Below are 14,307 nucleotides of genomic sequence, written 5' to 3' on the forward strand. Positions count from 1 at the left end.
TCCAGGGAGGAGGTCACATGTAGATCCTTGTAATTGGTTCCCCCTTTCCAACCCACCCTCCCTCTACGCTCCCAGTATCACCACTCACACCACTGGTCCTGAAGGGATCATCTGCCCTGGATTCCCCGTGTTTCCAGTTCGTAACTGTACCAGTGTACATCCTCTGGTCTAGCCAGATTTGTAAGGTAGAATTGGGATCATGATAGTGGGGGAGGAGGAAACATTTAGAAACTAGAAGAAAGTTGTATGTTTCATTGTTGCTACATCACATCCTGACTGGCTCCTCTCCTCCCCGAGACCCTTCTGTAGGGGATGTGCATTGGCCTTCTGTAAGGGGATGTGCATTGGCTTAGGGTCTCCACTGTGCACTCCCCCCCCTCATTCACTCTAATATGATTTTTTGTTCTGCTGATGCCTGATACCTGATCCCTTCGGCACCTCATGATCACACAGGCTGGTGTGTTCTTCCATGTGGGCTTTGTTGCTTCTGAGCTAGATGGCCACATGTTTACCTTCAAGTCTTTACGACCCCAGACGCTATATCTTTTGATAGCTGGGCACCATCAGCTTTCTTCACCACACTTACCTATTCACCTGCTTTGTCTTTAGCAGTTGTGTCGGGAAAGTGAGCATCATTGAATGCCAATTTAATAGAAGAGAGTATTCTTGCATTGAGGAAGTCCTTGAGTGGAGGCCCAGTGTCCTTCTGCTACCTTAATACTAAATCTATAAATATATGCACATAGATCTATTTCCCCATCCTCATATATAAATATATTTGCATATGTGTGTGCCTTCATTTAGACCTCTATAAATGCCCTTTGCCTCCCAGCTCTTTCCTCTATTTCCTTTGACTTTCCTCTTGTCCCACCCTCATGATCAGTCTCCCTTTGGGTTTCAGTAATTCCTTTTGGTTATGTTACCCGTGATCACACCCTACCAGACCTCCTACACACACCTCACCACCGATTTGGATCACTTGTTGTTCCCTTGTCCCTGGGTTTGTGAACATTTTCTCTGTTTTGATCAGAATTCTTTTCTAGATTCTTTGATCAGAATGTTCAGTTGTGTGTGTGCGTGAACAACCGAAAACAAACACTTCAAACTAGAACTCAAGGGGGAGAATGTGCTCAGGGCTTTCTTCCTGATGGGACACTTTTGGCCCAGTTTCTATCCAGCCCTGGTGACCCAGGCTGTGTGCTGTAGGCTATTGAGACTTAAGACTGTTCTTTCCAGGGACACAACATTCCTTTATAGGCCGCCCCAGAAGGACTTGATGTGGAAACCCCACTAAGGGAACTGGACCGTACCTCAAACTGACCTGTGGCCCTTGCACTTAGGATGGAAGCTCCTCCCTAGTGTGAGAAGAAGCAGAGAACTGACATCCCAAGGTTATGGAATTGGCGGTCCTTGGATTTTGGTTCTGATCTTGGTGCCTAATGAATGGTGACCCTGGACTGTTGTACACTTACTATTTTAAGACCCTCCTTGCTTTATTATGACCTATAATAATCTGGTAGGCATGCCTGGCTTGACTTTATAAATGAATGTTATAGAAAGTTTTGCCCTATCTCCAACCCCCATTGTTTGTGAAAATAGTGTCTAGTCACATTAGAGTGTAATCTGTACAGGTCAACGTTCATGTACTGAGGTTCGTGGCTGGCCTATCCTTGTATAATTTCCTTTCCTCAGCAGTGTTTTAAATCCTATACCATTGGCTGGATTAATGACACTGTCAATAGAATGAACTTTTGCCCCGGGGAGGGGGTGAATGATAGTGGTCTCCAATATAAAATGACAACGATGTCTCTGAGGTGAACCAGAGGCATTTACAAATCATAGATGCAGGAATGGATCTGGGGCTTGCACTCAATTCTAGCCCCACTCTAAGGACAATTCGTTCTTACGACAAGGCCCTGCTCGATGCTCGCCGGCACGTAGAGATCACTGACCATGTGGCTGCTCTAGCAAAGTGTGGGGGAGAAACTCAATGGTGCCTGGCTATCAGAAAGAAAAGTGTCAGGGGCCATAAAACGTGTCCTCAAGCACGCAACGATCCAAGTGAGGTGTCAGCTAAGTCCACATGGAAGAAGCACACCAGCCTGTGTGATCCAAGGATTACAAATAATAAAATCCAAATCTGAAGGAGGACATGGTCTTCGAGCTTAAACCAGAGCCATTTGCAGATGGCTACGGTTGGCAGTGGAAGCCCAGCACCCGTTTGCAGGGTCCACGCATGGACAGTCGAGGGATGTGAATGGCCTTGCCCTCAGACAGAGAGCACCATAGCAAATGTAGTTAAGACGCAATATCATTTGATCTCCTTTTTGACTCAGTTTAGATTCGTCCTAGTTTTTCATATTTCTGCATTCTTCTTAGTTCAGGTCCCCCCTGTTACTTTGTTATTGCTGTTGGTTTTTCTTTATTATTTGTGTGTTTTCCTGTCTAGGACACCCGGGATAGGTACATGGATAGAGATAGTAACTGGATGAATGGCTCCTTGTGGGTCTGGCAGGGAGGTTGGGGGAGATAACGAGAACAAGAGAGAAAATGCCCCAACACTGGTGGTGGCGGCGGTGATTGTGCAACCCTTCTTAATGCGTATGAACCATCGAATGGCATGCTCTCTGAACGATCTGCCAATGAAACTGTAAGAAGCATTCCGCGTGGCAGCCGGGCACCATCCAGTCCTTCTGGTCTCATGGCAGAGGGTGGTGCGGAGCACCTGCTTCTTATCGAGGCCCTGGAGGCCTCCGTGGTGACAGCGCCAGGTGTTGCACCTGACGCGCGCCGTGATTCCAGACAGACTGTGTGTGGTCCCTTGGAAGGTCTCTCACATGCCCGTCCCGTCCCTGCAGGCACGCACCGGGGCTGGGCTGCCGTGCAGCTGCGTCTGCTCCACGAGCTCGTCTACGCGTCGCGGAGGATGGGGAACCCGGCCCTGTCCGTCAGGCACCTGTCGTTCCTCCTGCAGACCATGCTGGACTTCCTGTCAGACCAGGGTGAGTGCGCCGCGGGCTGCCCGTGGTATTGCTGCCCTCCGTGGAATTGCATTGGTCTTCGGGCTTTCTGTCAGGTCAGCGGCCGCAAGGCGAGGGCGGCAGCTTGGGGCTGGGGGACTTTGCACTTGGAGGTGAGAAAGGAGGAGAGCAGGCCCCGTCCTCAGAGGAGCAATCCCAGGCGGGCTGCGCTGCCACCCGGCAGAGGCGTGGCTGCCTACAGTACAGTGTTTCTGCCTCTCAGTGGGTGAGTGCTCTCCCAGGGGGGCTACCCCACCACTCCGGAACCAGCAGCGACAGAGAGGCAGCGCTGGCTCCACGCACAGCCTGAATGGAGGGCCCCCGTGCGGATGTAGCCTGTCCACTGGACTCTGCCCCTCCCTGGGAAGAAAGGCTGATGACTGTAGAGTCCACACGTGGATGTGGTCCATCCACTGGAATGTGTCCCTCCCTGGGAGGAGAGGCTGACTGCTGGTTTAGCAAGAGCCCACCGTAATTACACTGCCTCCAGCCACTGTGCCCGCTCCTCAGGGGTCTTCTTCGCGCTTGCCTCCTGAGAGGAGCTGTTTTCTTTCTTGAGCTATTCTTCCCCCTGCCAGGGGGTTGACCAGAAGTACCGGAGAAGAAGGAAGATGTAAAATGTGTATTTGCCCTAAGCAGTCGTGGTCTGGGCGGGTTCTCCCCACGGCAGTGTCCTGAGATGCTGTCGAGTTTGTCCGCCTCACAGAGACCCGTCTCCACCAGAGTGACCACCGCCGGCCTCACACCATCGCTGTGCCTGAGCCCCCTGCTGCAGCCACTGTGCCAGTCCATCTGGTGGAGGGGCTTCTTCTGGGTCGCTGGCCCTCCTCTGTATAGTCCTGACATCAAGACTGACCGAACTCAAACTGGACGAAGTCAGGTTTCAGGTCAGGCAGCCGCTGGGTGAAGGAAGCTGTGGCTAGGGTAATGGTGGACTTGTAACACGTCGGTTCCCGGTGGGGACCCACAGGATGGAGTCAGCACACGGTGGGCTTGCCGTTGTTTTCCTTAGGAAACAGGAAGTTGCGTTTTGCTTTTGCCAAATTGGCAGTGTAAGTCTTGGCCCTTCTCCTGCAAGAGGGACGGACAGTGACTGGTGGACGCCTGGCTCTGTGAGACAGAGTCGTTTGCCTGTGAATGGCGGCCAGTGTCTGGCCGGTTAGCTGAGGCCATATTAATTAGTGGTTTCACAACACTGAGTTGAGCAGGAGGAGAGCTGGGGACGTTTGGACAGCGAGCCGGCTCCCTAATGACCTATGCTTGATGGCATTTGGTTAATTGGCATCTTTGGAGAAAAGGACAGGAGTCAGGAGGTCTGAAAGGTTCCTTCCACCGCTCTCAACCCGTAATTACCGTCACCTTAGATCAATAATTAAATCCTCCCCGGCCCTCTGTTTTCTCATGTGTGCAGTGGAGACGCGGCAGACTCCGCGGCACAGCTTATGACGATTACTTTAACGGTATTAAAAAGCGGGCTGGTGACCTTTCTCCTGCAGAGCGCCCGGTGCCCCTCACGGGGTTGGTAATTAACATTTGCAAAGATGGCAACATTAAAATGAAATAGTAGAGGTGTCATGACAGGGTCTTCAGGACTCTCCCTCCAGCCTGAGGTGTGGGGACGGGGTAGGGGCTGGGTATTTTACACTTGAAGACCGCGTCACGTGGGCGTTTCTTGACCTCCCCTCCCCTCCCCTTTCTGTCCTGTGGAAATCTGAGTGGCCCCACAAGAGAGTTCCGTCCAGCTTGCAGCTGTGTTCATCACAAGCCTCAGACGCGTGTGGGCCACGTTTGGCCATGCTTGTCAGTTGATGGGCACTCAGGGGGACATCCCCATGTGCCATTTTGTGTGGACACAGGCTTTTCTTTTTTACTTTTTAAAATCATTTTATTGGGGGCTCATACAACCTTCATCACAATCAGACATATATCCAGTGTGTCAAGCATGTTTATACATTTGTTGCCATCCTCATTCTCAAAACATTTGCTTTCTACTTGAGCCCATGGTATCAGCTCCTCATTTTACCCCCTCCCTTCCCGCCCTCCTCCCTCATGAACCCTTGATAATTTATAAAATTATTATTATTTTGTCATGTTTTACACTGTCAGGCATCTCCCTTCTCCCACTTTTCTGTTGTCCATCCCCCATGGAAGGGGTTATATGTAGATCCTTGTAATCGGTTCCCCTTTCTACCCCATCTTCCCTCTACCCTCCCAGTATGACCACTCTCATCACTGGTCCTGAGGGGTTCATCTGTCCTGGATTCCTTGTGTTTCCAGTTTCTATCTGTACCAGTGTACATCCTCTGGTCTAGCCATATTTGTAAGGTAGAATTGGGATCATGATAGTGGGGGGCGGGGGAGGAAGCATTTAAGAACTAGAGGAAAGCTGTATGTTTCATCATTGCTACCCTGCACCCTGACTGGCTCGTCTCCTCCCTGAGACTCTTCTGTAAGGGGAGGACCAGGCTTTCCTCTCTCCGGGCTGTGTCTCCAGGAGTGGATTGCTGGCTCGTATGGTCATCCCCGCATTTCATATTTTGAGGACTTGCCAAACCACTTTTCAGCAGGCCACCCCGTTTCACACTGCCTCCTGCAACCAAGAGCGGGGTTTAGAAACACTGTTGACATGAGAGGAAAAGTCCGAGCGTCTGTCTCAGTCAGCAGCCAGATAGCTCGCCACGCTCTTGAGGACCCTGGGCCCTGAGGACTTCCCTTCTCCGCTCCCTGTGCCCGTAGTGACCAGCAGCGAGGAAGCCCCAGGTTCCAAGGCGGCTGCAGCAGCGGCGAGCATCCTACCCTCACACCACCAGCCGGGGAGCTCCCCTGCCCCTCTGATCTGGTCAAGAAAGACGCCTCGGAGAGTCTCTTCTTCACCTCGCACCCGACACGGAAACCAAGTCCACGTGGCTCAGAGACCCAAATGTCAGAACAGACCGCTCCACAGCCTCTGCGGGAGACACCGCTCCGTCTCGGGGACAGGGTCCACCATGGGCTCCTTCCAGCCTTCATTTCTCATTGTGGTTTGCGTGGAAGTGTACAGAGCACGTCGGTTTCCATTTCCAACGCACCGTCCTTTCATTCCTGCCATTGATGGCAGTCCCCGAGATGTGGCACCCCCACTTCCTTCCTGCACCCCCCATTTCAGTCCATCCTTTCCTGACCTGCTCTGCCTCCTGAACTGCACCCCAGCCCAGCGCTGCCCTTATGGTCGTGGAGGGTTGATTGTTCTTTTTTTTAATTTTATCGGCAATCCACACATCACACAGATTCAGTAGTTCAGTCCTATCAGGAAGAGTTGTTGCACCAGGTTCCTCCTTTTCATTCCGATGGCTTTTCGCATGACTCGTGGTTTCTGTTTCCATCTCGTCCTTTGCCAGCGTAGTGGAGCTTCCTGTGTGTAATGCACGTGTGGTCACGGTTGATCCAGAAAAGCAATTTCATGCTAAAAGGTCAAGAGGTGCCTCCTCCCACGCTGGTGTGTGCATTGCGCCCCCACTCTGTGGCTGGCTGGCATTTTGTTGACAGACTGCCCACGAGGCGGTCAGCATCTGGAGGGCCAGGTCCCCGTCGAACTTGTTCTTGTCCCCTGGTGCCCAAGGGCAGATCCTGGCATTTACATGTTGTCGAATGCATTAATGTACATGTTTTAAAAAGTGGCTTTATTAAAACACAATCCACAGACCATTCACCTGGCCCCGCAGGTGTGTGGCCAGTGCACTGTGCATGCTCGCAGGCGAGCGCCCCGTCAGCACTGCAGGGAAAAACCACCTCGCGCTCCTTGGCGAGGGGCACGGCGGCGTTCTTAGACTGCTGTCCTCTCGGTGGCTCTTGTCGAGAACCCTCTGGGGAACCTCTTCGGCCTGTCGGGGTCTGCGCATACTGTTGATCAAGCTGTGGTGCAGCCCTTCCGCTTTCATGAAGACCATGACTCTGTGGCTGCACCCTGCGGGGCTGGGCTCCTCAGCCCCTCAGGCCCACGGCGGGGCACGGTCTGATTGCTGTTGAAACACATTTTGTCAAACTGCCTTTTGCACGACGGCTCCACTCAACCCGTCGCAGTGCTGCTAACCCCACACGTAGAGAAAGTTGCCCGATTGCTTTAATTTGTATTTTCTCTGTGTATTCCAAGATGCACCCCTCATCCTCAGCGGGGACCCCAGCAGCCTCTCCTTATGAGAAATTCTGTCACAGCTTTCTGAAGCGCCTTTGGGTCCTGCCTGGTTCTACCGTCCCACCCTTGACAGGGACCCACACAGGGGAGATGGCATGGTGGCCATGGTGCTGGCATAGTCCCCGATACCCTGAGACCTGATGAAGGGGTATGCTCAAGGCCACCCAGTTGCCCGGGCACCACGAGTCCAGACCCAGCTCTGGCTGTGCAGCTCCGGCAGGTGCAAACATGGGCTCAGACAGATAGAAACCAGGCCAGACCTAGGCGGGACCCCGGAGGCCCAGAGGAGTTAAGGCATCTTCGGAAGCCAGGTGGCTCCGAGAAGCTTCAGGTCTTGGGGGACCTGCCTCTCCCACAAGGCGGTAGGGCTCCTGGGGAGGAAGGCTGGGTGGTCCCCGCTGCTGGGGAGAGTCTCGCTGAGACGGGACCTGCTGGAGGACGCACAGCAACACGGACAGCACGGAGAGCGCTCCCCAGCCTGGCCTGAGGGTTCAGACGAGGGGAGTTGGGCTTGAGAGCGAGGAAGCCTAGTTCTTGAGTGACTTGTCCCAGTGGCCAGCCCTTGAGTTGTCCTCCTTGCACATGCTGCCCCTTTTACAAATGGGAGGGGAGGGAGGAAGGCCTACCTGTGGCCACCCTGGGTCATGCATGTCCCTGGGGCCATTTCCCTAGCAAGTGTGTGCCACGTCCTGTCTCTCACCTACAGCTCGGGGCACACATACGTGGGTGTCTCATGAGGGTGGGGGTAGAGGGACATTTGCTTGTGTGGCCCCTTCATGGGACATTCACTTCTGTGCCTGGCCCTGCTGCCGCTCCGAGCTCTGCCTGGAGACAAGATGGTCCAACGATGGGATTCAGCACGTTTGCCCCACATTTGCTCCGCCCTGACTGCATTTTGTGTTTTGTCTCTGGAGTCAGCTGAGTTGGGTCCACCTTGGAGCTCACCTCCACCTGCCTGGCGTGTCAGTTCCCTGGTGGGTGCCTGTGGGTTGGCGCCCCAGCTCCTGTCCTCTCATCTTCTAAATCAGACCCGGCTCTTCTTCTAGAAGGTGCTTAGGGCTCACCCACTCTCCTTGGCCCACCCAGTGACCATGAATGTCTCTTCTCTGTGGCATTTGAATGCCGAAGCAAGGCCCTGCCCAGGTGGGGGGAGAAAGAAGAGTCCAGGGCGAGGCCAGCACTGAGGGCCTGTCGCCACCGCCTTGTGGGATCACCTGAGCTGGCACCTTCTCTTTCGCTGGTCAGTGGGTTTGACATTTCTGATACTTGGCAGCCAAAGCACACTGCCACCAGCCCCAAGGTGGTGACGGGCTCCTGGTTCCCTCTCATGCCCTGTCTTAGTCGCCCGAGAGAGCAAGCTGACTCTGGCTCCTGCACTGCAGGTGTGAGGGGTGTAGGTGGACGATGGGGCTGTCAAGTGGTCTGGGCTTCCCAGCCAGGAGCAGTGGAGCCGGCAGATCCCTCTCCCAGCTCCTCCCGTGGAGGAACCCTCGCTGGGCCACCCTGAGATGGAAGTGTTGACCTGGTTGCTGTCCGATGGGCGAAAACTCCATGTGCAGCTGGGGTGGTTGCTGAGGGTCAAAAGCCCTCTGGAGCTTGTCCGCAGGGTGCGCCTGCCCCTCGGAAAGATTAAAGCCTCTCCTTACACTGCGTTGCAAGTAGTCCCCAAGCAACCTGCGGTGCAGAAGGCTTTGTTTGTGGACCAGGAAGAAGCCCTGCTTTGAAAGTGATGAAAACACTGTGGGAATCGCTGTTTGACCAGTCAAGATTGAGATGTGTGTGTTCTCGAGTTTGCGCGCGCGTGCACACGCGCACGCACACACACGGCCTAATGCAACTGTGGGAGCTGGTGGCACGGGCCATGCAAAGCTGTTGTTTCGGCGTTCACCCCTATGTACACACACACATGCACAACCCCTGAAGTTCTCAGGTAGGTGGGAAGTCGGGAAGGGAAGATGGAGTCAAAAGGGTGGTGGGAGCAAGGGCAGGTGGGAACTGGCCAGGTAAGCTGAGGCCTGCCTGGGATGGACCAGGACCCCAGCCAAGATGGTGGGAGCTTCTGCATGAGAGCTGTGCCCTTGGTTATGAAGTGAAAATGCACTGGTAGGAGGAGCTGATGGAGGACACCTGGCCGGAGCTGGGGGCACCGAGTCAGACAGTGCATGCCACCTGCGGCTGTACCACAGCCAGGGGCCCTGACCAGTCCTGAGCCCTGGCGATGGGCCCACTTGGAGCTCTGTGGGAAGAGTGCCCGGGAAAGGTAGCTTTCACTTAGCTTTGTGGACACTGCAGCCTCCCAGCCCACCCACCTCGCAAGTGTGGTTGTTGGCTGCCGGCATGTCCGTTCTGGCTCATGCTGCCCCTGTGCACCACAGCCGAGGGAGGGCCGTGCCCAGTCCTGTGCACCCGTGTCACTCACTGCCGCAGTCACTGTGCCAGTCAGTCTTGTTGCGCACCTTCTTCTTCTCCACTGACTTTACCCAGCACGATGCCCTTCTCCAGGGACAACGCGTCCAAAGTACGGCAGACGAGACTTCCCATCCTCGCGGATAAAGAACACTCTGGCCGTCCTCCTTCCAGGACAGGCGTGTGTATTCTGGCCGTCCGTGGCACACTTCCTGTTCTTCACCGATTCCATCACTCAGAGGTGTCAAGTCGCAAGGATGAGCATCTTTTTTTGGTGTATAAACTATATTTCTTCTTTGTTTTTTAAAATCATTTTATTAGGGGCTCACACAACTGCTATCACAACATACATCAGTTGTGTAAAGCACATGTGTACATTTGTTGCCCTCATCATTCTCAAAACATTTGCTCTCCACTTAAAGCCCCTGGCATCAACTCCTCATTTTCCCCCTCCTTCCCCATTTCCCCCTCCCTCATGAACTCTAGATAATTTATAAATTATTATTTTGTCATATCTTGCACTGTCTGACGTCTCCCTTCACCCACTTTTCTGTTGTCCGTCCCCAGGGAGGAGGTTATATGTCGATCCTTGTAATCGGTCCCCCTTTCTACCCCACCCTCCCCCACCCTCCCGGTGGATGAGCATCTTAATCTCTGGGATGAACCTGGAATGCACACTTAGGAATCTGAGATTAAGTCTCCAGGGAGAAAAAGCATCTTTCCCCTTCTTTACGAGGAGGTGCCCCATCGAATGATTCCATGACACTGGCCCCGCCTTCACATGTGTCAGCGTTCTCCCCACCTCCAGCCTGTCGCTCTGGCGCCTCCCGAATGTCTCCACCTGGTCTCAGGGGCGGTGCTGACCGTTGGAGCTCCCGAGAGCACAGTGTAGGTGGGGGGTCAGTGTTTAGTCGACTATTTAGATGAAAGGTGACCACGGGCGGTGGCTTCAGTTCCAAGTGTAGAGGGTCTTTCAGGGCATTAGCCTCAGGGTGTTCTTGGCCCAGTGCCTGAGAATTTGAGTTCGGTTCGCAGTTTTCTCCCAGTCCACCCGGGACCGCTCCTCCTGCGCCCTTGCCAGACAAGTCGGCAGTGTGGCTGGACCGTCTAGTTCTTCTGGTCTCGGGGTGAAATGGGGCCGTGCGGCGGGGAGGCGATAAGTCCTTGTGGATTCGTTTCTTCTTTGCGACTTTTTGTTAATCCCAAATGAAGAGAGACCAACACTTGGATGTCAGATGGTCGCTTGGAAGCATTTAAGATCTGGGAGGCTACTGACCCAAGCAGGATGTGGGCTGCCAGGCGTATGAGCTATGCTGTTGTACCAGTTGGCCAAGCTGTCCTCTGTGACCCAGGCCCCAAGCCTTCAGACCCGGTAAACCGAGCTTCTCAGCCTTCCTCACGCCGCGACCCTTTCATACAGGTCCGCGTGTGGTGGTGACCCCCAACCATAACATTATCTTTGTTGCTACTTCATCACTGTCATTTTGCTTCTGTTATGAATCAGGCAGCCCCTGTGAAAGGGCCGTTTGGCCCCCAAATGGGCCATGACCCGCAGGTTGAGAACTGGTGCAGTAAACCAAGCCCGTGAGGGGTTTGGTTCTGTGTAGCAAGTCTCCTTGACTTTGCGCCCATGTGCTTTACTATACGTATGAATATTTACGTATGCATAATACTCACAACAAGGGCAGTTAATAGGTTGCCACCAGTCATGATCAGCAAACAGAAAGGATCGAGTCACTGGTCTGTGTCAGCCAGCAGCCAAGTCCCTCCCTGATTTCCAGCCTCAGCCACATGGTCGCCAAGTCTCTCTCCCGCTCATCACCTCTCAGCCCCATGGTCACTTGGCCTTTGTTGGCCTTCATGGCCCAGGAAGCCAGTTCGCCTATCGCTCGGTCCCGCAGTGCCATGGTCTCCGGCCAGCCAGGGAGAGGGTACCTCACTCTCCGAGCCCCTGTCCCCGACTCCTCTGGGCTCGGCAGCCTCTGCCCTGCAGACGGAGACCTGGAATGTGCTCTTCCAAGACCTGTGGGGCTCTCTCTTCTCAGCGCGGCAGCAAGAGCTGGTCCGTCCTTACAGCCAGGCGGGTGGCAACGCACCCCACCCCATCCCCTATTGGTGTCACACAGACACTCTGCCCTTAGGTGGGAGTGGCAGATACTTGCCGAGGTCAAATGTGACTCCACTGCAGTTCCCACCCAGACGTCCAGCCTGAGAACTCCCCGGGGCAGCGCTGCTCTGTCCACTAGGACCACTGGGAGTCCACATGAGCTCTGTGGTGGGAGGACCCTGGGGGAAGCAGCTTGTGTAAACATGCATCCGCGTGGACAGATACACGTCCACTCTCCCGTACAAGCCCGTTCCTGTGGCTGCTTCCTTCTCCCCTCAGCCCACTTGGTGTTTCACCCCCCCCACCCCCACCCCCCGTGCTAAGAACAACTGTTTGATTCTCGTTGGCAAGCCTGTCTTTGTAGGCTTAGGTGGGCCAGGTGAGAATTCATTTCCTTCTTTCATTTTCCTTCTGGTTGTCAGATGGGAAGGTATTGATCCGAGGCGAAGTGGTACTTCATGAGAGAGGAGCGTGCCCGTGTTTCCCGTGGCTCCCATGACGGGAAGAGCAAAGTGCTGACAGGGCCCGTTCCCATGTCCTCTGAGTTATCCCAGGGCAGGAGGTCTGGGGGCTCAGGAAAGGTGCCCCGAGGGCTCTGGGCAAGCAGGAAGGAGAGACGCAACAAGGGGTGACCTTGGCCAACTGGGGTTGGCCAGGCAGGGAGAGCTGGGAAGCAGAGGGGCCCTCTCAGCTGCAGGGATGTGTGAACAGACCTGGTGCCCATGGGAAGGAGATGCTCAGAGCAGGCACTTAGGCTGAGGCCTCTCCTGAGGGCCAGCTTCCCCCTCCTCCAGCTCCCTCACCTGCCTGCCCCCTTGACCAGCGCTTACCTGGTCGGCAGCAAAATGCCCAGACTCCATGTTCCACTGCCCCCCACCCCCCCACCATCCCACTGATGTGGGTGGTGGCATTTCCCAATCAAATGCAAGACCAGCAGCCGAGCGGGAGTGGGGTGCCTACGTGGAAGCTGTGCACAATGGCTCACAGCGGGTCCCACTTACTCACAGGGGTGGTGGCTCACTCACCTGGCCAACCAGTCTCCGAGGCCGCCACTCCATGTCGGTCAGCCAGAGACCTTTGCTAGAGGTCCGGATGGCAATGGGCAGTGGTGTCAGCCGGGGACTGGACATGTGGACAGGGTCCCCCATTGAGTTCTACCCTTCACTCAGCGGAACATGAGGCCCTGTGACTCCTCTGTGCTTTCTGGATCATGCTCTTGCCCCGGACATGCCTCCAGGAAGGCCACCTGGCTGGACTGTGTGGCCCACGCACGTGTGGCGGGCCTCATACAGTGAGGGCCTCAACAGCAGCGCCAGCGGGCCTTAGGCGTGCATTTTGGCCACGGGCGTCACACAGCGTGGCCCACCGGTACCCGAGGCCTACTTTCACTACTTTAGTTAATGTTCTCTTAGCCTCCTGCTCCCCAGCCATCCCGTGCTGCTCCCCGGTGCCCCTCATCCCCCCCCCCCACCAGCAATTCCCCTCTGCCGGGAGGTATGGTTTCTGAGGGAGTTTGGACTCCCTGCATTCTCGTTTTCACGGGGCAGGGGCGGAGTAGGAGGGAGAGAAATAGGACGGTCAAGAGTCCTGGTGGGAGTTTGTCCATAAAGGGTGTCATCCATCCCCACAGCAATTTGCACCCCCGCACCCCCCTGTTGGTTCAGAGCAGGTGGAGGGAGGGAGGGGCTGAGCAAAGTCAGCAGAGTTGAAGGCGTGCTTCTGACGCCCTGTTGCAGACAACCCCCCCCCCACAGGGTTGTGCAGCATAGTAAGGACCTGCCCCCCAAATGTAGTCTTGGTAAAGGAGCCAAATGCTCAGTAAAGTAGCCGAGGTGACGGAAACACTCAGCACGGCAAAATCCAAGTCCATCCGTGCATCGACTAGTTAGGCCGGAGCGTCATGGCAGGTCTAGGCAAGCCAGGAGCCCCGTACGGAATGGGTGAATGGGTGATGTGCTAGACAGCTAACCCAGAAGCCCGTTCTCCAGCAGCAGCAGCTCCCGGGCTATGTGGTTCTGTGAGGACTGAGAGTCCAGCCTCCCTGGGGTGGCTCTCTCTGCCTTGGGGGTTGCCAGGGGCCCACATCATTGAGTGGTGTGGGGAGCCAGTGCAGACTCAGGCCTGGCCACCCAGGCCCTCCACTTCTCTGTGGACGCTCTGCCCTGCGCTGGGTTTTGTTTTGTTTACCAGGTGCTGTCCAGTTGGTTCCAAACCATGGTGACCCACGCACAGCAGAAGGAACCCTGCCTGGGCCTGTGCTATCCCCACGTTGTTCCCCGCCTCCGCCCCCCCCCCACCCGCCCTTGAGCCCATCATTGCAGCCGGTGCCAGTCCACCTCGTGGAGGGCCTCCCTCCTCATCACCGCCCCTCCCCTCTACCAAGCAGGGCTGCTTTCTCCTGGCAACCTGTCCAAAGTGCGGGAGACCAAGCCTTGCCAACCTTGCCTTTGAGCACCCTGGCCTTGCTTCTTCCAAGACAGGTAGATCTGTCATTTGAGGTAGTTAGTTTATTGTGCCAACCTGGCCGATACACACATGTGGGGTTAATTGAAGGGCGGAGGGATAAATGGCTCAGCGAGCCTCGCCTTTCGAGTTCTCAGGTC

At 55.1% G+C, this 14,307-nt stretch overlaps 1 protein-coding gene across 2 annotated transcripts in view; it reads left to right on the plus strand.

The window, feature by feature from the left end:
• Positions 1-14,307, plus strand: part of TRAPPC9 (trafficking protein particle complex subunit 9) — a 292,390-nt gene that overhangs the window by 41,038 nt on the left and 237,045 nt on the right. For both annotated transcript variants that reach the window (XM_075549225.1, XM_075549226.1), the window contains one exon: positions 2,859-3,002. In XM_075549225.1, the coding sequence (XP_075405340.1) occupies positions 2,859-3,002 (144 nt within the window). The remainder of the gene's footprint in view (positions 1-2,858; positions 3,003-14,307) is intronic.

The sequence above is a fragment of the Tenrec ecaudatus genome, chromosome 5 (genome assembly GCF_050624435.1).
Source record: "Tenrec ecaudatus isolate mTenEca1 chromosome 5, mTenEca1.hap1, whole genome shotgun sequence".
Lineage (NCBI taxonomy): Eukaryota > Metazoa > Chordata > Mammalia > Afrosoricida > Tenrecidae > Tenrec > Tenrec ecaudatus.